The 24,503-nt window shown below is 34.9% G+C and overlaps 1 protein-coding gene and 1 pseudogene across 2 annotated transcripts; both read right to left on the bottom strand.

The window, feature by feature from the left end:
* Positions 1–752: 752 nt before the first annotated feature.
* On the bottom strand, positions 753–12,971 carry LOC125210192 (la protein 1). The gene is given in 11 exon segments (XM_048109762.2): positions 753–971; positions 1,139–1,239; positions 1,320–1,364; positions 4,502–4,604; positions 4,962–5,008; positions 5,011–5,354; positions 5,438–5,536; positions 5,859–5,914; positions 6,097–6,239; positions 12,761–12,839; positions 12,927–12,971. Coding segments are annotated over 11 exon segments (1,164 nt in total). The 3' UTR covers positions 753–869.
* A 4,362-nt stretch (positions 12,972–17,333) lies between these two features.
* On the bottom strand, positions 17,334–23,958 carry LOC125216458 (transcription factor MYB3R-1-like; annotated as a pseudogene). Its single transcript, XR_016136558.1, has 12 exons — positions 23,831–23,958; positions 22,600–22,813; positions 22,206–22,260; positions 21,745–21,802; positions 21,407–21,501; positions 21,215–21,318; positions 20,675–20,803; positions 18,862–20,553; positions 18,237–18,488; positions 18,054–18,156; positions 17,752–17,976; positions 17,334–17,622 (listed from the first exon to the last, which is right to left on the bottom strand). The product of XR_016136558.1 is annotated as a transcription factor MYB3R-1-like (transcript).
* Between the last annotated feature and the right edge of the window lie 545 nt (positions 23,959–24,503).

Here is a 24,503-nt window from a genome sequence, read left to right as displayed (position 1 = left end):
TCGACTCCTTCCACCCTCCCCTCCTCTCCACCCCCGTCACCCAAATCCAATCCACCATCGCCTTCCTCCTCTCCCTCGGCCTCACCATCCCTGACCTCCGCCGCATCTTCCCCATGTGCTCCGACCTCCTTATCCTCCCAATCTCCCCTTCAATTTCAAATACCCCCTTCGCTCAGTTTCACAAAATTGAAAAAATTGATGATGGGTTTAGTATATTTATAAAAATAATTAGGGAATTAATTAAGGAGTAAAAAAATAATTAACAGTTTAATTTGATCAAAATTTGGACTAAACTTGTTGACTGCTAGTTTTTAACGGAAATGTTGACGGAAGACCAAAATGATCAAATTTCCATATGTGCAGCAGTGCAGGACCAAAAAATTCAAAAGATAATATTTATGACCAAAAACGTAAAATGATTATATGTTCAGGATCAATTTTGGCCTTTACTCAAATAAATTATGGAGATTGACTTGTGCTCAATTTGGTGATTTTGTATCACAGCTAATCACAATCACAAAACAAACTATAAAATGCCAGCAGTAACATTTTTTACAACACACAAGCATTATAAATAGGGAGTTTTCTTTACTCAAAATTAAGGGTAGGTTTCACAAAACAGAAAAAGAAAACAAAAACAAATTGCTTGTAACCTAAAGTGCAATTTTACTGAGCATTTACATTATGATCCTTATATAATGCATCATCAAGTTAATCACTCCAGGTAAAAATGAAAATAAGTAACATAACCGTTACATATAACATTTAATAAATTCCATAAAACTCAGTAGCCCCATAATTCAGGAACAAGCAGTAAATAGCCAGACTAAAAAAGATAGAAAACAAAATTGGTGAGGGGGGCAGTGATGCTATACTTTCTGAGCTTTGTTAGCGCGATGATCGTCGTCTCTACCGCGGGAATGCTTCCAACCGGCATGCCTACCACCACCTCGTTGTTGTGCCTGCCTCCCCTATAAAAGAAGAGGAGCAATCAATTAGGGGCAGAATTTATCAGCTGAGTTTTCCTTTGGTAAATTGCAACAGGAGCAGCAATATCTTAAAACTATAGCAGTGGTAAACAAAAAGTGAGGTTGATATCATACCTTCCATGGCCATTTTTGAAGTCGCGGTGTTTCACCTGACCACTACGCAGTGCGTTCCAATATTCCTTCTCCGCAACAAGAGCACAATATTGGAAACAAATGTTGAAGCAGAAACGCATAAAAAGAATAAGATTCACTTCCGGTAGGATGTAAATAATAAAGCAATTTGTAAATCAAAGAAGAATAATTCAAACCAAGGAAGAGAATGTTACATACCAGTCAAAGGGTCGAGATTGGTAATGAAATTTTTCACGACTAAACCTGTAACACCCCGAATTTCCGAACCCTAATTTTAGAGCCCTTTTAATTATTAGTGATGACGTGGAGTCGTGAATGCATTTATTGCATGTGATGCTATGGCCGAGTTGAGTCTAGGGTTTGCGTTGAAAGTTTGAAAAGTCAAACTTATTGATTTTATGATGTGGCATGTGATTTATTGAATTATGAGATTTATGTGATTAATTAATTTATAAGGTGAATTATTTGTTTAAGGGTGAGTGAGAATATTAGAGGAAATTCACATAAATACTTGTCACCTAAATTTTTTGGTTTTGTAATTTTCGACCCCCTTGAAATTTTGAAGAAAAAATTCTATTTTTTTTCCGGATTTAATTTAATTCTTGGGATATTTATCCAAATTAAATCCAAGACCTAATTATTCCTTATCTCTAGAGAAAATCGAAAAAAAACCCCCTTTTATTTAATAGTGATTTTCGAAAATCACCATGTTGGGAAGGAAATAATATTTTGCTTATTTTATTGATTCCTTATTTGATTTCCTTCCATACCTAGAATTTAATTATTCTACCAAATCTTTCCATATCTCAAGAGACCTTGTCATATCCTATTTTAGTTAATACTAAAAAACTCATTCCTTATTTAATAGGCTAATACACGCCTAGTTCCATTCTCCAAATTGGAGGATTTTTATTTGTTTATTTAATTTGCCCCGTGATATTTTATTCTACTCCGGAAAAATACCAAAAACAAAATCTTGGCTATTTGGAAGGCCTAATTTTCGAAAATCATGGATCCTTGCCTTATTCTATTTTTGTTAATTATTCTTCCCTACTCCATAATATTATTTTATTGATTTAATTTGGGGAGAATGAGATCTTACCAAATATTCTATTATAATTACCTAAAGATCTTGTTGAGCACTATAAATAAGAGAAACATCAACCCTAGCCCCCATAATTTTCGGCCCCCACCCTCCCATATACTCTCTCAAATTTTCTTCTTCTACTCTCCAATATTTTGCTATCTTTTGGAGAAGAATTGAAGTTTAATCCAAGAACTTTGAAGAATCAAGGCTAATACTTGTTTTCTACCGATCGTTTTCCTCAAAAAGGTATTATTGTTTAAGAGTTATGCTTGTTCTTCTTCCACTTCTTCTTTTTCTTCTTCTAACCGATTAATCGGTACTCTTGAACCCTCATGCATATTAATTAAGCGAGAGTGGGATAAAAAGGACATAGAAAATACGTATGCATGTGGTGTGTGTTATGCGTGTGTGTTATGTGTGTGTGTGTGTCGAATATGTGTGTGCAGGGGCGGAGCTAGGGTGGGGCCAGGGGGGCCCCTGGGCCCCTCACCCTTTCCAACTTTACCTATATATTATATATGTACAAAACAATTAACAAAGTTTATAGTGGTGCAATTGGTAAGGATGATGCACATGTAGCTGAGTGAACTCAGGTTCGAATCCTGATCTTGCAAAATTTGTCATTTTTTTTATCACTGTCTATAAATATGATGTTAAATTTTCTCTTGAGACTTGAATATGTTTATGTTCTATTAGATATTCTAATGCTAATAGTTTTGTTTATTTTCTCTAGTAATTTATAATCTTATAGCTAGTAATCTTGTATAAATAATTTTATTTTGTAACTATTAAGAATAATTTTCATAATTTTAGAACATATGTAAATACTATGTCATAGCATAATAATATTATTTAAAATCAATTTTAATAATATGCTATTTATTTTTAATTATATCGATGTTGACGTTGTCAATGTATCTTTATTTTTATTACCATCCTCTAGTTATCGATCTCATTATCCGTCTCTCGCATACATCTCTCTATTACTTATGTTCGAGTTAATTTCATATTGTAAATACTGAAACAACTTGACATCGAAACAAATTAATAAAATTTAACAGTAATTTGGGCCCCCCATGATTAAAATCCTGGCTCCGCCACTGTGTGTGTGTGTTGTGTGTTGGTGAAATACTCATGCGCGATATATATTAATGCTAGATCTAGATTTATTATGCGAACGAATTATATATATATATATATAGAGAACATGTTTATGTTTGACCATATTAAGTTAAGTCATTAGGAAAAAGGAAAAAAAAACGTCGAGGCATGCATGAATTAGACTTTGAGTTGTGATTTTGATTTGTATGTGCCTATGTGCTTTTTTTTAAAAGGTGAAACCTCGGTTGCAAAGTCAGATAAAGGAAAAGAGAAACTTACTTGAAATCTAAGCAGTCGAGGTGGGCTTTATTCTTAAACTCTTTTACTTCTTGCAAAATATTGATTGGTGTTATAAGGGTGGTTTAACTGTTATGCCATACCAATGTTTGTTTTTAATGTGATATGCTTATACGAATTCGGGTCTGAGTATGGGCCGCAAGCCCTACCAGGCTGTGTACACGAGGGGATCGTGAGCCGTCCTTGCTAGTCGGCCGGTCTCGTGGGCGAAAAGTGTGGCCACACTTTCGTCGCACCATGGATATGATTGAGATTGTGGAATTTGATGAGAAAATGGGAGATATTTGATTGGCCAATCTATGAAAATATTTTGTGATACTCGATGATATTTTTGTTTTGATAAAATGTAAAACTCGAGTACACTTGGTAAGGGTGGCATAACTTATAAAATGTTTTGGCAACGAGTTCACTGAGTATTTCAAAATACTCGGCCCTGCATGTGTTTTCCTTATGTGCAGGTTGAACGATGACGAGCGGTGGCGGGTGTTGAGCATGATAATTAATTAAGATGGATATTTGAAACATCAAGCGTAGTTGTGTCTTCATACATAGCTATTCTTTCTCTTGGTCGTTTTCCGTTGAGTTTTGATACACTTATGTTTATTTCGAATATGTTGCACTCTCCTTTCGAGTTAGGGGCTTTAGACTATCTTGTGGTTTTTATCTTGGAAAACTATGTCATACTCTTGACATTGTTGAACGTCATTTATTACACCTTCCTTTTCTTATTCGAGTTTCGAGGTTCAGTTATTGCTTTAAACACTCTAATAGTTCTTTCTAATCTTTTGGTCAACACTCTTTAATTGAAACCCTAGCCTTCGTTCATTTCTTTGAGTCCGTTTTGGTAGCAGTCGCCGCATTTATTATACCCTAGGAGGGCGGGCTGTTACAAAACCCCCCTCCTCGGCAAGCACAGTGGCAGCCCGAGCTTTCTGAGCAGATTCAGCATTTTCAAACCTCATGTATCCAGAGTTTTCACCAATCTGGAAATCAATGAACTGCACAGACGACCATGAGATATTAAACAAAATATATAAAGAAAAGAGTTCTAAATATTCCCCATGAGTGAATTAGAAGCAAACAGATTATATAACATCCTTCAACAACCCTGCCAACCAATATGTTCACTGGAATATTGCATAACTATACTGTTAAGTATTCAAATCATTTGTGTCGACAGCATGTTTAATAAATAACATTAATCAACAGTATAGTTCACATTTTGAGACTAAACTGCTTCATAAAAAAATAAATGTGTTAACTAGTGGATTTTTCCATTATGTCAACCAAGCCACAGGATCAATCTATGGCATCATCATCAATTGGAATTACAATGGATGGAGATAAATGAATACCTTGATGGTGCCAAACTTTTGGAAAATGTTTTTTAGATCCTCTCTTGAAAATCTTTATTGTCCTTGCAAGCTGCAAGGGTTATTCTTTCTTGTTTTGGGATATCTTCAGATTTTTCATTATCCTCAGATTGTCGGACTTCAGTGTCTGCACCATTGGCATCTGCATCCTTTTCTTCATCCTTCTCTGCATTCTCTACAATATTTGTCGCATCTATAACATCTTCCGGAGCATCTTTTTTAGTCTCTTCAGAATCAACCTGAGTTTTTTCCTGATCTCCATCATCTTTCATAGAGACATCATCTCTCAGCTGTTTGTGATTACCAGTTTGTTTGGTAGAATTTTCAGCAGACATGCTCTTCATTGTGAACGCAACAATTAATCCTTTTGGATAGCTCCAAACAACCACTAACAAATTTTAAAAATAATGGCAGTAATAAAGAGGACAATTACAAATAATGATCCTACAAAAACTCACTCAGGTTCGGCATTGTTCGTCTCCTTGCGGTTTGAACCCACTTGGTTTCGAGTTTTCGCAACCTCCTCTTGCTTAGCTCTTTCATCATCATATTCCTTCCTGCACGAAAATCAGCTTTGATGGATTGAAGTGTTCCAGAACTACTATTAGATACCATCGATGCTTAAACATAAAAATAAAAATAAAAAACTAACAAGACGTGATGCTTATATAAAGCAGATACACGTTAGAAAATACTGGATAGCTAAGCCAATAAATCAGTTGATCTGTGACTATCTACTTGAAAGGTTCAAAAGAGGGCACCAAGTTATTACATTTCAAACATGTATACCAATCTTTGGAAATTTAGAAACTGCAAAGGAATAAAACAAAAAATTGAAATACTTAATATTTTGATGAGGCATTCCATCAATATACTCACCTTGGCTTCAGTTCTAACTCAGGGTTTGCTTTAAAACATTTGCAGCATCCTCCACACTAAGAAAAGGAAACCCAGTGACACCAGTAGCCAACGCTTTCAATAAGTTAATAGTAGTCATTTGAACTCTCAGTTTATAGATATCGTACATGCATGCAAAGAACAAGACAATTAACCGGATACATCTTGGCTGAGCTACAACAAAGAACCTGTATCGTCAATGACTCAGTCGCAGGTCTACCTTAGCATATTGGCTGAAAAACGATTCCACATGTTCAAGCTGGACATCATATTCCAGTGGAGATGCACCAATCGTTCTGTCATCTAATTGCTCAATTACTTCCTCGGGCTTTGCAATCTCAGTAACTCTACCAACCTTCTTCCCTTAACAAATTACAACACGAAATTATCAGTAAACAAAATACAGTAAATGCCACCATTCAATGATCTTCCAATCTTCAGAACGAGGAAAGTAATGACAAACTTACCACTGATTAAAATAATTTTGCTTCCATATTGGTATACATTGGAATTTTTTTTATTACGGCAAATTCACAATTCCATGATTATGGTGAATACGCGTGCTTATATATATGATGGTGTATTGATTTTGTATAAACATTATGTATATAGTGAATTGTTTTGTGGATATGTGGAATGACGTGTTTGTCGAGAAACTGGGATTTATAATCTATAATGGGGAGTGATCCATTGCTAACTCATCACTTAATTGCTAACTCCCACTAATTTAAAGTCATAGGATTTTAGAAAACGTGTGGTCTACAATTTGCCATGTGTAATTTTCGTTTTTATTAATAAAATCAAAAAAGATAAAAAAAGACGCCAAATTAGGGTTTTAGATGAAAATGTCAATATAGTGTTTCGGAAATATCAACACAATGTTTTGAGAATGTCAACACAATGCTTTAAGAATGTTAACCCATTGCTTATATTGACATTCTACATGTATTATATTGACATATTTTATATAGTATGTTGACATTTCTGCTTTACGAAAAAATTGAAAAAATTTTGAATTTTTTTTCAAATTTTGACGTCGGAACATATGCATGTATGATATCGTTGGAATCCTTATAAAATTATCTTTAATTTGATAAATGTTATATGAATTTAACGTTTTGGGATTTCTTTTAAAAGTTAGTTATAACTAAACATGTAGTTAATTAACATTAATACCCCTATTGATATTTTATGGAATTAATCCTATGGCTTTATTGACGTTTTTTTTATCGTATTGACATTTCGTGGTTGATGATCTAGGCCCTTAATTTGAATATCTAATGACTATTATTTAGTTATAGTTAGCAATTAGGTATTGAATTAGCAATATAACTCTCCCCTATAATTGATAATCTCAATTTTGTTTTGGTGCATATTATGAAATATTGGATTATGGTTTATTGATGAATTCATGAATTGTGAACTAGTACTAATTTTAATTGCAGTGGAAAATTAGTTGTTGATTATTCAAGAGTACAGTTTGAATTCAATCGAGAATTCAGTCCATTTTATTTATATGCGTGCATATATATGTTGATGCAGAATTAGATTATTTTGGTGAATCTATAAATATGTGGTTTAATTAGATTATTTTGGTGAATGTATAAATATGTGGTTTATGTTTCGTAGATTTGTTTGGTTGTTTAGATGTTGCTTTTGGTTGTTAATGTGTGATGATTTCGTTCTTGGGAAACATCAAAATTTGGATTTTGTTAATTTTGATGAAAATCGGATTTGAAAAAGTTATATGGAATCCCATTAGGAGTCAGCAATTTGCGATTTGCTGGGGAGTTATTGGACTGGCCGTCAGGATTCGGCGACTTGCTGGGTTCACGAGGTATACGAACCCAGTGACTCGTTGGCTAGCCACAGTATTCCGGAAAGTTATCAACGTCTTGCTTGCAAGCGTTTGTATTCAGTTTTAAAATTTTAAATTAAATAATTTTGGTGCATCTCATGTTCCTTTATTGATGTGTGTATTTTAATGCGAATATTAGTCGGCCCAAAGGAAGATTAATATTTGGCACGAGATACATACATACCTTTGGTGATAAATACGTGACAATTATTCAGTTTTTGTGCAAGTAGTGTGATGCCCAAAGGTGGACACTATTTGACATGATTTTATTGTCAGTGTTTGATCACTATAAGGGGGTTACCACTTGCAAGTTCACATTACTGTCAAAAGACTTGATGTGGATGTTGTGCTCGGAACCTCATAATGTCTTACTAATATTCAAAACAGATTAGTTGAAACATGACGTTGCCAAAGTAACCTCTCTTGTCTAGACTTCTTTATTGCGAATATTAGGACAGTGAAGTGTGTGTGTATTTTAATGCGGATATTAGTCGGCCCAAAGGAAGATTATTATTTGGCACGAGATACACACATACCTGTGGTGATAAATAGGTGACAATTATCCAGTTTTTTTGTGTAAGTAATTGTGATGCCCAAAGGTGGACATTACTTGACATGATCTTATTGTCAGTGTTTGATCACTACAAAGAGGTTGCCACTTGCAAGTTCATATTACTGTCCAAAGACTTGATATGAATGTTGTGCCGGTTCCTCGAGATGTTACCATTTTACTTGAATTTTATGATGTGAGCATGACAATTTATTTGGTTTTGTTCTCTATTCAATTATGATGTCTACTTCTGTAGTTTCTTCCAACATGAACAATATGCCAATGTTGAATGAGTCAAATTTTAAGGATCGCAAAGATTATATTTGATTGCTCTGGGTTGCATGGATCTGGATTACGCGCTAAGGATTGAGCAACCTACTTCTCCTACGGACGATAGTACTTCTTATCAAAGGAGAAACTACGAGAAGTAGGGATACTCGAATCGTGTAAGTCTACTGATCATTAGGTGTAGCATCCCAAAAGCCTCGAGGCGCTGCATCTAAGTATATCACTAAGGTCAATGAATACCTTGCCGAAATTAAGGAACGTTTTGCGGAAAACGATAAGGTTGAGACAAGCATGCTTGATCTTAGTAAAGTATATAAGGGCAAGGGCAATATAAAGGAGCACATTATGAAAATGTCTCATGTTGCTTAAATTAAGCTTGAATTCTAAAGACTTGTATGTGCATTTGGTGTTGCACATCTGGTCAGTATCTCAAGAAATAAAGTAAAGGGCATTAAAAAAAAGTGTATTGAGAATGCTGCTATGGATAAGGGTTCATCACAAAGGTAACAACATAAGGACAATGATAGTTGTTTCTTTTGTGGTAGACATGGATATAAAAAGGAGAATTGTGACAAATATCACGCATGTCGTATAAAGGAAGTTACAATTCTTGTTTTGGTCTGTGCTGAAGTTAATTTGACTTTAGTCCCTAATGATATTTAGTGGGTAGATTTTGGTGTTACCACTCACATAAGGTTATCATATGCTGCCGCAAGTCAATTGATGTTGAAAGATACATCTAAGTGTGATATGACAAATCGGTGGAAGTATAGGCTATTGGGCATTATAGATTGTTATTAAAGACTGAAATTTTTCGGTTTCGAAGGATACTTTGTATTGTCTTTTAGACAAAATTTGGTTTCTATTTCTGCTTTGGACAAATTTGGTTTCTCTTGTTCATTCAGAAATAGTAAAAGTTCTTCCTTCAAATAATTCTAGTATTGTGGGCACTGTTTCTTAAGTGCATATAACAATCTTTGTATGCTCGATTATGTTACTTCATATTCAGAAGCTTTACATGTTGAATCAAAAGGGACTAAGCAAATTAAATAATGAAAATTTGGTTAATTTATGACACAAGTGTTATGGTTATATCTCAAAATAAAGGATTGTGAGACTTGTGTCAGATGTTGTGTTGAATACACTTATCTTTTCAGAACTTGATTTGTGTGTTTAATGTATCGAAGGAAAGCAGACCAAACTTAAGAAATTAGGTGCTAATAGAGCTATACATTTAAATTGATATATACGGACATTTGTGGTTTATTCACTTCGGTTTCTTGGATGATCAACAATATTTTATATCATTCATAAACGAATATTCTTGTTTTGGGCACCTACATTTAATCTATTAAAAGTTTGAGGCTTTAGACAAGTTCAAAATATTCAGGGCTAATGTTGAGCTCCAACTCAACAAAGGCATTAAGAAAGCCAAATCTGACCATGGTGGTGAATACTACGACAGAAATGAATGTTCAGGTGAACAATGTCAAAGACCTTTTGCCTTCTATTTGGAAGAGTGTGGGATCGTCCTTTTGTACACCATGCCGGGATCGCCTAGCATGAGTGGTGTAGCAAAAAGACGAAATAAAACTCTTAAAGATATGTGAAGGAGTATGATTTATCATTCTTCCTTGTCGCATTCGCTTTAGAGAGAGGCATTAACGACTGTAGCATATATTCTCACTTTGGTCTTCCAAAAAAATTTACGGGTTTTTAAATTTTGTGATCCCACAAGAGGAACTGATTTTTTGGGACGAGAAATATAGTATTCGTTGAGGATGTTGAGTTTGGGGGGAAGAATTTAATAAGTGACATTATTTTTGAGGAGGTGTTAGTATCCTACTACTGCTTCTGACAATGTTTAGGTATCAATTACTATCATTGAAGAAGAAGCAGATTAAGAACCTCATTTAAAGTCAATCTCAACAACCTCAATTAAGACTCTCGTCAATGGTACCACAAATTTTATGAAGCAGTTCTTTCATTTGGATTCAGAAAGAATGCTATTGATGGTTGTGTGTATCACAAGTTCAGTGGGAGCAAATGCATCTTCTTGGTATTATATGTCAATGACATATTGATTGTGATTAATGATAAGGATATGTAGCACTAACTCCAAGAATTTTCTCTCGAATAAATTTGAGATGAAAGGTCTTGGGGAACCCTCTTTTGTATTTGGAATCGAAAGAAATAATTTTCGATTGTTACAGAAGGGATATAGTGAAAAGGTGCATAAAGTATTTGAGATGCATAATTGCAAGTAAAGAAATACCCCTATGACTAAATGAGACAAACCTAGTCTCATTTAGGGCCCAAGATAAATCTTGAGATTTAGAAAATGCAGAAGGTTCTATATGCTTCGGTGATTGTGAGCCTAATGTGTGCTCAAGTGTGTATTAGACCCAATTTGGTTTTAATTGTTTATATGTTGGGCAGATATTTCAATAACCCGATATGGATCATTAGGAAGCAGCAAAACGGGTTATGAAATATTTATAGAGAACTGAGCATTACATGCTCACATACAGAAAATCAGATCATTTGGAGAGATCTTTAGGCATTTTGATTCTGATTTTGTTAGATGCCAATACAGTAAATGATCCATTTTAGGTTACGTGTGTCTGTTGGCTGTAGAGCCATTTCGTGGAGAAGTGCTGAGCAAACACTTGTAGCTACTTCTGCCATTATAACAGAATTCGTAACTTGTTTTGGGGCATCTAGTTAATGAATATGATTGTGAAATTTTGTCACTAGGCTGCATATTGTAAGGTACTGAAAGACCACTTAAGTTGTGTTGTGACAATAATTCTGCGGTATTATATTCTAAAACAACTGGAGTTTCCTAGTTGTTAAATAAAGGTTTCATAATGGACAAATACATATAGAGCATAAGGGAATGGATTTGATGATTACAAATCCAGTCATTAAGGGACTATCACCCAAGGTCTTTCATGGGCATGTAGCCCAAATGAGTGTTATGTTGTTTAAGGATACTTCCGTTCAATGGGAGTAGTTTTGGTTATTGCTCTATATTGTATTTTGAACATGTATAAAACTCATGTTATTCTCTGCAGAAATAAAGTATTATGTTTTGTCCATTATTTTTGGTTTGATCTCACTTTGGGAGGACCAGTTGGAAATAGGCATGTTTGATCACCTTGCATGAAATTTCCATGCTACACTCCATAATTGATCTGTTGTTGATTATATTTGCATATGTGATTACTGATGGGTTTAATCATGAAAAAATATGGTGACTGCCCCTTTAGTCCTGTGTCGATATGGTTGATAATAAGATTGTTTGGAAATACACTATGTGATAGCACTTTTGAGCGCTCATTCAGTTTGTACACATTTATTTGATGTCATGTGTTGCCCAAGTGGGAGATTGTTAGAAATTTGGGCTTCCACATGACTAATTTAATGTGTATGACTATCTTTCAGTTGCCCAATTAAAGTGATCTATTAAAGATTAAAGTTTGAGCTAAAGTGTATTTATTTGTTATGGAAATAAGTGTAGATACCATTTTGTGATTTTCTATTTGATGAGGGACCGAATAGAAAATAAATGGGTTTATATTTAATATAAATATAAGCTAGGGTTATGGTGCCCAGACGTCAGAAGAACATTCAATATCTCTGTATTCTCTCGGCAGACTATTGCAAAGAATGTCTCTGATCGTTTGGAAGATCCATAGCCGCTCCAAAGCAATTCCACCGTTCAATTCGTTATGGATCAAGGTACGCTTCCGCTCTACAGTTTATGCTCCTTCTCCGTCGTTCTCGGTTAATCATCATAGAGAGCTTTATGTAATTGTTCATTCAATTATTCCAACGTCCCAAACTATGATAGCAATCAAATTCAAAATCATTTATCATAGGAGCCTCTGAAATTTTAGACTTCTCCGTCAAAACCAAAAATTATGAGACAAGACTAATCATAACTACAGATTTTACAACATTTAAATTTTACCTCAATTGTACTAAATCACAATAACATAACTTGATCCAAAAGTCTAACAAACTCTTCTTATCTCATTTTAACATATTATTGTTTTTCTCAATGAGAACTTGAGAATGCAATGAAGATTCTACAAAAAGACAGCTTTTTGTGAGCAATGAATTAATACGTTGTAAATGTAAATAACAGCCAATGCTACAAAATAGTGATGCGGAAAAGGATACTTCCATCATCACTTTCACTGATGGTTTTCATCAAAAACTTATCCCTCGGAAGATTACTGTCGCTAAAATAGAATTCCACCTGAAATCGAGCAAAAATACTCATAACATTGTTCCCCTTACATTACATAAAATTGTTAAGTAAATCAAAATGATACGTCGTTGTCACCTGACGAATGACTTTCTTCGCTGTTTCATCGTCCAAGGGTGCCATCCTTGCTGGACTGAGCTAAAGAGAGAAAGTTGGAGCTTGTTCGTGAATCAAGTGTGTGTTTTTGTGAGTGAGAGAGAGGAAAAGAGAGAAGCGGTTTATTTACGGTAGGGTTTAAGAATTTTTGGGGGTGAGAGTGATTTTAAATTTTTGGGGGTTTAAGAATTTTTTTTCTGTTGCTTGTTATTGGTTAGCATGTAACTGTTGTTTACGTAACTTCCGGTTTATGTGATAAGTCATGAATAGATGAAATATGCTCACAAGTGGTAGAAGAATCCAATGCTATCTCAAGTGATCACGAAAATCAAAATATGACTACATGACAAGTCATTTTCTATCACAAGTGGTGATGGAATCCAATGACAACCCATATGGTAATGAAAATCAAAGTATGATTACATGACAAGTTATTTTCTATTACTAGTGGTGATGGAATCCAATAACAACCCATGTGATCACGAAAATTAAAGTATGACTATATGACAAGTCATTTTCGATCAAGTGGCGGTGGAATCCCATGACCAGTGGCGGATCCAGGTGGGGTCGTGAGGGGTCGGCTGGCGGTCCACCGAACACTGCCGGAAAACATCATCTTCGACCTAGCACAGTTCCGCCTCCGGCCCCACGGCAGCTTAACTCTACCCGAAGGGCTTCACCTTTTCCAAAAAGTAAGAGGAGAAAGAAACAATACTAATAAGAATAGAGTAGAGAGAGATAAGTGGAGGGGTTGCAGAAATTTCAGGGATCAGATGATGGAAGGATGAAAAAAATATGGGTTACTTTAATAAGGTTAAATGATTGAAATATTTGGACCTATTTTATTCTTATTTGTTGGGCCACCCAAAATTTTTGTAGCTAGTATAACTAAATAGATTGGCTCATTTGTGGATTAACTAAGCATAATTACTTTTATAATTTTCGTTTCATTAACTGCAATATCATTATATTTTTTGTTTACTCATTTTTGAAACTATTATTAAAGTATTTGGTACTAAGAATTTTAATGGCCATTGTATATACAAATATTCAGTGACTACTTAAAATATAATGATTTTTAAATAATCATTTATATATTATACTTCCTCCATCCTCATAAGCTGGCCATTTTTTGGCATATGATTTAAGGAATTAATTTTTCAAAGAGTTAGAGTGGAGAGAGTAAACTATGAGATAGAGAAAAGTAGAGGAGTAAAAATAATAAAGTAGTATTTGAGAAAATAAAGTAAGAGGAAAGATGTTTTGCTTTAAAGGGAATGACTCACTTGTGGTGGGACATCCCAAAAATGAAAGTAACTCATTTATAACGAGGTAGTATTTATTATTATTATATTTGACCACACGGCTACCATGTTCCAGATCCGCCAATGACATCCTATGTTATCATGAAAATCAAAGAATGACTACATGACAAGTCATTTTTTATTACAAGTGGTGGTGGAATCCAAAGATATCTCATGTGCTCACAAATGATAGTAGTGAAATCCTATGCTCAACAAATTACATCTATATATGTACCTATATACTTCACGAAAAGTACACACAAATCCTCTCACAATTATTGAGCCAACTATCTCAAAAAATGTCATCAAGTTCTAGTTTTGAAAATTTCAATCTTCTTGAAGACAATGAATTGGAAGAAAAAATTGTTGAACAAAATCAGCAACTCGATCTTCACAACCTACAACCTAGATGGTTAGAGCTAAAAGGAGATACATTAAAAGGAAACGCGAGAAGGGTCATGATACTATTTTCGAGCAGTACTTTGCTGAAGATCCAATCTGTCCTCCACATTTTTTCCGAACAAGGTATCCCATGCGAAAACCTTTGTAAAAAAAAGTAATGAACAAGCTCGTCGACACCATAACTTTTTTGTGCAAAAGCGTGATGCTACTGGTCGGCTTGGTATGTCTGCAATTCAGAAATGTACAGCAGCGATGAGGGTGTTGGCCTACGGGATGGCGGCCGACTTGCATGACAAATATTTGAGAATGAGCGCACAACTCATTCACAAATCTCTCACCAAGTTCGTTGAAGGTGTAATTTCTAACTTCGGCGACGAGTCTTGCAAAAGCCCAACGAAGAATACTCGGCAAGACTTCTGCATATTAGAGAACAACGTGGGTTTCCAGGTATGTTAGGTAGTATTGACTGCATGCATTGAGAATGGAAAAATTGTCCCACTTCATAGGTTGGACAATATGCCGAAAGAAGCGGGAGTCCAACAATCATCTTGGAAGCAGTAGCATCTCAAGATCTATGGATCTGACATGCTTTTATTGGAACTTCAGGTTCGAAAATGATATTAATGTGCTTGATCAATCTCCCGTTTTGAATGATATTTTGGAAGGTCAAGCACCGTAAGTCAATTACATAATAAATGGCCACGAAAAAAATATGGGGTATTATCTCACTAATGGCATATATCCTCAATGAGCGGCATTTGTCAAATCTATTCTAGGTCCACAAACGATGAAGCACAAGTTTTTTGCTCAACATCTATTTTTGCTCAACATCTAGAGTCCGCGCGAAGAGATGTTGAGTTAGCTTTTGGTGTTTTGCAAGCTCGTTTTGCTTTTATCAATATCTTATTTGGGATCGTGATATTATGGGAAAATTTATGCTTGCTTGTATAATCTTGCACAATATGATAGTGGAAGACAAAAGAAGCACGTATTCGAACTATTGTAATCCGGCAGAATTTATTCAAGATCGACTTGGACAAAGTAGTTATGAAGATGAAGATGGAGATGAGAATAATGATTTCATATATTCTACGAATAGGATTGCGAGTCTAGCTTCTTATATGAAAAATAAAGCCCAACTTCTAAATAGAGAAGCTCACAAAGCTCTGGTAGACGATTTGGTTAAGCATATATGGGAAAAATTCGGCAATTGCAATTGAATGTCTAGTTTTCATCTTATGTATGAGCACCAACACCAATAATGTATTTTCAATTTCGTATTTCAATTATTATAATTTATGTTTTTTTATTTGTTTGCCTTTATAATTTTTAGTTTGTCATTTATTGGATTTTTTTTCATGTAATAATACTTATTTAAAAATAAATATATAATAGTGTGGTTGGGTGGACATTGATAAACCATGAAAATATATTTGGTTGGGTTGGATGAATATTGATGATGTGAAAGGCATAGAAATGAATTAAATATTGAAAAAGTGGATGGTTGGATTGAGTTGGATGTTTGCTGATAAACAAGTCTAATATTTGGCGTGAAAAGGTTAATCTGGTACAGTACATAAGTCCATCTAAAAGCATTTAGCTGGCCAAGCCATTATTCTTCCGCATAAATAGTACTCTCTCCGTTCCACAGTAGCAGAGTCATTTTCTGTACTCGTTTTGGAAAAATGATAAACTTAATAAATAGTTAAAATGGAGAAAGAGTAAAGTTTAAAAAAATGTTAATAAGAGTTTTCTCTGCATTATTCTCTCTTACTTATCATTTTTTCCAAATGAATGCAGAAAATAAAATGACTCTATAATTATGGAACGGGGAGTAGTATATAGGATAAATGTGATAATTTCCCTATTTTAAATTTATATTTTAATAATTCAAATATTATTCCCTCAATCCCAATAATTAGTTTCAGCACAAAAAAGTATACTATTATAAAAAAAATGGATATAAACGGAAAGAAAAACTGCATTTAAGTATAAGTTTGTGTCCTAAAAATTCTTTTTGGTCTCATACATTAAGTTTGTGTCCTTTTGATCCCTAACATATTATTTTGGTACCTTTTGGCCCCAACATATTATTTTGATCTAAAATAACCATTTTCTGTTTAATAACTTAATTATAATCTAATTAACTTAATTAATTTAATACTCCTTCCGTTTCCTCGATGCTGAGACAAACTTTTTGGCACAAAATCTAAAAAAAAGAACTCTTAGAGTGTTAAATGGATAGATAATTGAGTGGAGAAATATGATGTTTTTAAATTTAAATTTCATTTGTATAAAAATTGAAATTTTATATTCATGAAAAATTCTTTGATTTTTTAAACTGCTCATTCATAGTTAATTGATTCTAAAACTCTTGTTTCCTAAATTTTTGGTCAAACACTTTGGGACAAAAAATGGTTATTTTAGACCAAAACAATATGATTATTTTGGATCAAAATAATATGTTTGGGACCAAAGTGTACCAAAATAATATGTTAGGGAGCAAAAAGTCACAAATTTAATATATTAGACCAAAAAGAATTTTGCGGCAAATGTAAGGGACCAAAATTGGTCTTTAATCTACATCTTTACATATCTTTTGCTTTCCGTAATGGTTATGAAAGCATACAGATTTTACACTACTAGGAAAGGAAAGACACCAAAAATATTTTATTGAGCTAAGTTCACTCTCAATAAGAATATGTTAAAACTCAAAACCCTTGATGCTATATGAATATTTATTTTTTGGGATGGTAAGCTGAATGAATTTTTACAATAAAAGATTAAATGACAAAAAATTACAGGTCATAGCGATAGTAGGATACTTGCTGCAGTGAAATCATGAATGTCATCTACCTGCAACTCTTCAACAGATAGGATGATGGAGTTGCAACACCACCGCTGCCTGAAAATTTCCTAGTTTCCTTACCTGGTGTTCCACATTCGCTGAAATCAAGGGCGCGCCTCTCCGTCTGCAATGCATTAGCATGAGTGAATATCTTAAGCGAAACATGTTAATGAAGTTCATTAGATTTTAAAGGAGAAATAGTTCACAGAGGATAAAGAGGCTAAGATAGCTCCTAATGAAATTTCAACACAACCATCAAATGTGAAGCTGAAAGGGAATGATGTTCTGCTGGAGTGTGTTTGTTCTCCTTTTCTCGTTGCTCTTTTGTGAAGCATTTCCCCCTGAGTAATGACTCTGGAGTTTCATCTCCCAACACCTTCTGGGCATCAGCCAATGCACCAGCAGTCTGCTCGCCCAGTTGCTTCATTAATCCAATGGCATCATAACTTCGATCCCCTGGGCTCATGTAACCAATTTCCTACAAAAGATGCATATTCTGGGACAAGATCTAATGGAGAAGAGCTTTATGATTCTTGATTACTTGCATATCCAGACCTCAATGGTTACATCAGGCTCGACTCGGGGTCCTGGTATGCAAGTGTTAATCAACCCAAGTGAAGGAGATTCCATGCTCCTCTTAAATGGTGTCCCCGTGTACCTAGTAACAAAATAAAAAAATCAAATCAAAACTGAGAATGCGGCTGCTAGTAGATAAGATAACAGTTGCAGGTACATTACATGCCAGAACTTTCGGTTTTCTTCTCTGTAGGACTCGAGGATTGTGCAGATGTAGGTATAAGCAAACTAGTGTTGTGTTTCTCAGCTGAAGGCAATGCAGGTCCAGGCATAGATATTGATTCTATTCTCCTATTATATTGATTTCCAAGAGCTTTGGCACTCTCACCAATTGTTCTATCACTCTTAATCCCAAAGTGGTCAGGAGAAAAGAATAAAATGTCATTCATGTCATGCTCAACAAGGATTCCATATCTCTTTAGCCTGTTGTAAGAGTAGGACAAAGTAAGATTATTGTATAATGACAAAAGCCAAGAAAGACTCATCTGATTCATTATTGGGATTTAGTAGTATATATTAGCTTTTACATACTTTCAAACAACATGATCAGAACTAGAAATAGAAAAGAAAAAAAAACTCAATTAACCATGATTATAGATAAGGGTGATTTGGCATTACATTATGTAGACCTGTTTTTTTTCTCTAAGGAAATTGAAGTGCACAAACATTTGGCACAAATTTTCTACAAGAAGCTATTTTGTGATTTTTTTTCTTGGTTAAAGCAATATTCAACTGCAGTCCAGATTAGCACCATTGCCCTTCAATCAATTCACATGGAGAAGGAAACCAGAAAGCACTCACCTTATCCATCAAATCTTTGTCCATGGTGTTGGTTTGCTTTCCTGAGCATTCACTGGCGATATTATCTTTCTGTGAGTTTCTGCTTCCTGCAATGAGATGGCTTTGATTGTCCTCATTCTTTCCCTCTTCGCAAGAATGGTTGACGTTTTCTTTTTCTGTAAAGTCACCTTGCCGGTTCAAACCTTTTTGCTCTTCCAAGCATTCGTTGAAAATAACCTCTAAACAAGCGATTTCATTAGCTATATTCGAAACTGATTCAAGCCCAAAACATTCAAGCTTCTTCTCATCTCTTTTTTCTGACGAAGGGGACAACAAGTCATGGCGTCTTTTCCTCAGTATTGATGGTGTACTCATAAAACTTTTGGCAGCACTTTTTAGAGCAGCTACAGGACTACCCTCTCTGGTCGGTGAATCCCAAAGTTTGAACGGCGTCATGGAAGATAACATCAGCTGGCGGATTCCCAGTGGACTTTACTCCTGATGCATATCACTACAAGACTGTATTAGATCACAGCTGAAAAAAGGAATATCCAATTTTGGAAAACGAGGAGGTTCGCAGAATAGAGCTCCTGAATCCTGCTGTTCAACTGAATCTTTTTCCTTGGAAGAACAACACGATGAATCAATATTCAGTGGTTGCAATACAAAATCATTAGCAGGAAGTAGTTTTGATGATCTCTTGGCCTCATCAAAATTGTCCTCACAAGGAGAGCAATTGGATTCATTACCATATAAAAACTCGTTTAGTGTTCTTGGGGAGATGGACTCAGGCTCACCATTCACACGTGTGGAATAGTCAAACTGATCTTGATATGTTCTCAATAAGACAGGCACATCATCTGGTGGAAGTTGAGTAGGAACATGGTTAGGTTCAGTAGACGAAGCTCCTGGCATACTTGATGATACATAAGGTATCTCATAGTTTGAATAATTATGAACTAACAGGTTTTCTGATTCATGAGAATCACAAATATCATTTACAGAGGGATGTCCACCATGGCCCACATCAGAAAACATATTTTCGTTTGCATTTGTTACTAGATTAGGGGTACCAGAACCCACATCCATGTTTACCATTGACATGGAATCATCCAAATGCATGTAAATCTCCTTGGGAAAGGTTATTGTATCGTGATTATCACTTCCGCTAATATTTTGCATGAATGTTCCAGAGGTCTCTTGCCCAAGATCCAGCATAGACGTGCCAAGGTCATCGGTATTTGCTTGCCAATCTTTCCCGGGAAAGGTCCTCCAATCTATAGATGAACCCTGCTGAATAAGATTAGCACCTGGGTCACATGGTGCTTCTGTTGTGGCATATGTGACTTCTCGAAATGCAAGAGGATGATCTTCAGGACTGGGTAAGGAAGACGATCCTGCAGTTGCTCTGCAATCCTCATCGTGATCAGTGGTTCTGCTTATTGTGCTGTTTACAGGTTGAGAAGTGCTGGGAAAGACTGAATCTTGACGGCATCCAGAAGCTTCCTCCACTTCTGCTCCATCTTTATCCTCTTCAATGCTTTTTGGTGCCTTTGAAGAAGAAGAAGCTGCTGACTGATTTGACAGGCTAACAAGTAGTGGTGTACCTTGGTATTGAGATAGTAGCCCCGATGCCATATACATGTCCAGTTTCTTCTTGACAGAAGAATTCCAATGATTTTTAATTGCATTATCGCTTCTGATGTCATACAAATGCATATAGAAGCATAATGAGTATAAACAAGACGATAACATCATGTGGATATAGCTAATATTTTTTAGTGGAATGATTATTTCCTCTATGTTATATGATTCGATACCTTCCTGGCAAGAACTTTGACAACTCTGCCCACTTGTTTCCATAAATTTGATGGGCACGGATCAAAGCTAGTTCTTCCTCTTGTGTCCATGCTTCTTTGTTTATATTAGGATTAAGATGATTGTGCCACCTTCAATAAAATATCATCAATAGATGAAGTATCTTATGGAATAAATTCAGGAAATGAAAACTTTCTAATCAAGAATTTATGGACTATGATCTTTACATTTGCAGACTTGGGGAAAAAGTGAAGATATTTAGTTTTTGTTTATTTTTTTCAGTTTGGAAAGGACTACTATGTTGTAATCGTTTTTTCTTTTTCCCCACAAGCCTTGCTGTGGACAACAAACTATTTTGATCAGAAACTTTAGTCCTTTGAGGACATTGAAAACCAATCACAATTCACAACAAAGAAAGTTATTATGTGTAATTAGCAAATAGTCAATTCAAGCAATAATCTTGTATATATTGTGAGCTCTTTCAACGGTGAGTAGGAACCTTGCCATAGAAGATGAATGTAAATATAGTCATGCAAGCTTACCTTTCCCGACATTGCTTTCCAATACGCCCAGGAAGATGCTGTGCAATGGTAGACCACTTTTTTGGCCCATATTTATCCACCAACCTAACTATGATTTCATCCTCCTAAGTGATAAAAAAATGGATAGTTATATTCCATTATATCAACCGCAAAGATCAGACCCAAAAAAGGAAGAAAAGAAAAGGTGCCAACCTCTTTTGACCATGGACCTTTGATAAGTTCTGGATTCAAAACCTTTTGCCATCTGTGTAAGCACTGTACATCTGCTCGATCCTTGAAACACTCGGCTACATATAAATATTACATAACACATAAAACCGAAATCCATTTGAAGAGTTAGATGATGAGCTACAGATTGATAAATGCTCAAACTGCTGCATCATCTGATTTACAAATATTGACAAAAGGAAAGAGGAGAAGGCTGCTAAACGCTTCAGGTGCTGACCACTGTAGTTGGAAAAGCTACAGGATGTTCAATGCTAGATTTAGTTTACAGGTGGTAAATGAAAAGCAAATCTAATTATAACTACCTATCTTTCTCCAGTTTTTTCCTTGGAAGCGTTGGACAGCCATCAGTAAAATTTCATCCTGTTAGGAGAACATTTGAGTCAGAAATAAAACATCGGAACCAACATATTTGTTGTGCTTCAGACTCGACAGAGAGTGCCACTTAATGCAGACACTTCCAAAACTGTATGTACCACATTGCAGTTTAAAATGAAATGAATGCAATTCTTTTACCAAAAGATCAGAACTTATTTTATAAGAATACGAGCAAACTACTTCTGATACTTGTTAGGCTGGGGAAAGTTAAATGGTTTCAATAAATGCATCATCGTAGTATAATGGTAAAAGAGTGCATGTTTAAGCATCATATGTGCTTTTTCAACTTCTAATATTTTGAACATGCCTATGCATCTGAAAAACTAGATAGAACGCAAATGCTGATAGATACAGATAAGTATGCAATTTTATAGAAGATCTAGCTAACCTCTTCTGGTGTCCATTGCCCTTTTGATGAACGCCTTGTCGGACCACTTTTTCTCCTGCACATAGAGAGCAGATGTCAAGTATTACCGACTCCAATCTAACAAAAGTATACTTGAATAAATATATATTGAAGAAGAATCTGATAAGTACTTCACAAAGATGTAAAGATTTGAATCGACTAATGTTGATGCAATCATGCAAACCAAAAAGACAAGAAACATGTACTGTATATATTTTTAGGAGCCCCTCTTTTTCTTACTTCTCTAAAGAAGCCTTTACCTCCTAATGCAATATGGTATATCACATACTTAGCTAAAAACAGATAAAACAAATGTAAAATGGTAAAGTAATTGCTTAACATATAGAATAAGCATTCGATGTGCTTAAAAGATTACCCATGCAAAGGTTGACCTCTTTGTAGACCATCTCTAGAACCTTCTACAGGAGTATTCGTAATCTGATCACTTTCCATATTCACTTGAAAAACAAGATAATCTGCATAAGCCGGTTCCCACACGTTGGCAATAATCTCCAGATTGATGTCTCCCTATCATAATATGCTACCCTATAGGACAGTATGCACTGCCAGATCCAGGGTGAAGGCAAATGCTGAGAAGGTGGGATCAGAGAAACAAGAGGTCAGGTTGCATGACAGTGTAGTGCAGATATGCTAAAATTATAGAAATAAAGATTCATTTCTTTGGTACATAATTTTCCATCATATTCATATCAAGAAAGCCAATGTTGTAATGCTGTTAGCTTTCTCCAAACTGAACAGGATTTTGAGGCTTTCTGCTTTTGTTATGACAGCTGAAATATTTTGTTGCCTTTTGGAATTTGAATTTTCTAACAACTTGACGACAGCTGAGGTTTTGTAAATTATCTCACAAAAGCAAAAGTTAAAAACCTAATGAGTAATGACAGCTCAGATTGGGTAAATATATAAACAGGGAAATGAAGAGCTGGTATATCGGAATACTACTAGCAACCTTCTGTATTGAGTCTTCGAATTCCGTAACAACTAAGCACCAGAGAAAAATTATTGTCACAAAACTATGCGCTAAATTTTGCGTACTTGAAGAGATGGAAAGTGCAAGGCATTCCACCTCACAAAACCCCCAGATTTACTTGACTTAGGATTTACAGTATTTGCCCCAACTTACTCTCGAAATGTAAAAATAAAGGAACATTAACACTGAAATCAGATAAATAGGAACATCCTCACAGCTTCTTAAGCCAACAGAGAGAGAAATCTCACAACTCTAAGCTAAAGAAAAGTCTATTATACAAACATATCTAATCTATCCAGCTAAACTCAGAATTGGTAAACAAAGTTGCGCATTCGTGAATTCAGCTGACAAAACCTCAACTGAAGCAAAATATAGTGCAATAGCAATGCCAGCATGATACATCCCAGCTACAGATCAAACAATAAAAACTTCTCGCAAAAATGTAGAAGAATTCCTTCTCTAAATTGAAATATATCCATAACTAAAGCTCGAATCGTGAAATCCTCAATTCGTTCGTCTCCGGCCACAGCATTAAAGAAAATCAAATCACAGATACTCCATTCTTAAAAAATAAATCACAAATTAACAAAAATAAACACGTGTTTCAGAATCTCACCAATTTTTGGAGTATTAACTTCAATTCACACAGTTCACAATGTAATAATCATCTATAAACACAGCAGAGAAAAAGCAATCCTCTACTTCACTGCATTTTGTGTTCGTTTACAGAATAAAACGGTCCAGAATTCAAAATATACTACTCCACCGAGGGTGCCACGTAGGATAAATTTAATCCTACTTGAAAGGGATATATTTATTCCAATGTTCCAAAATTATAAGTACGTATTTAGATTAATCTAATGGTTCAAGAGTTTCATTTCGCAATTTATTTTATGAGTTATGGAAACACGTTACACATAACTTTTCTTCTATAAATAAATATTTTTTTCCAACTACTATATGATTTTATGATTATACTTGTCGTCCTTCCGAGCGACGCACGTGACACATATAGTTGTACAATATTCATTTCTTATGATAAAACTTTGGCGGAAGTAGACGTGGATCCGAACACATTTATTCATTTTTTACTCTCTGCTCATCCGTAAGATCACCACACTCACATTCATATTCTTCCGCAAGAGCATGCTCAAGGATCCCGTCATTCTATTATTCAATTTAAATACTTTAATTACTAAAAACATTTTCAAAATATTATAATGCTTTAAAAATATCCGAAATACTATTACAAATTACTAAAAAATTAAAAATTACATAACTAAATTCAT

The sequence above is a fragment of the Salvia hispanica genome, chromosome 3 (genome assembly GCF_029641045.1).
Source record: "Salvia hispanica isolate PSC_SH4W2 chromosome 3, Shi_PSC_v1, whole genome shotgun sequence".
Classification (NCBI taxonomy): Eukaryota; Viridiplantae; Streptophyta; class Magnoliopsida; order Lamiales; family Lamiaceae; genus Salvia; species Salvia hispanica.
Note: the sequence above shows the minus strand (reverse complement) of the source record. Positions and strands in the feature narration are given on the sequence as shown.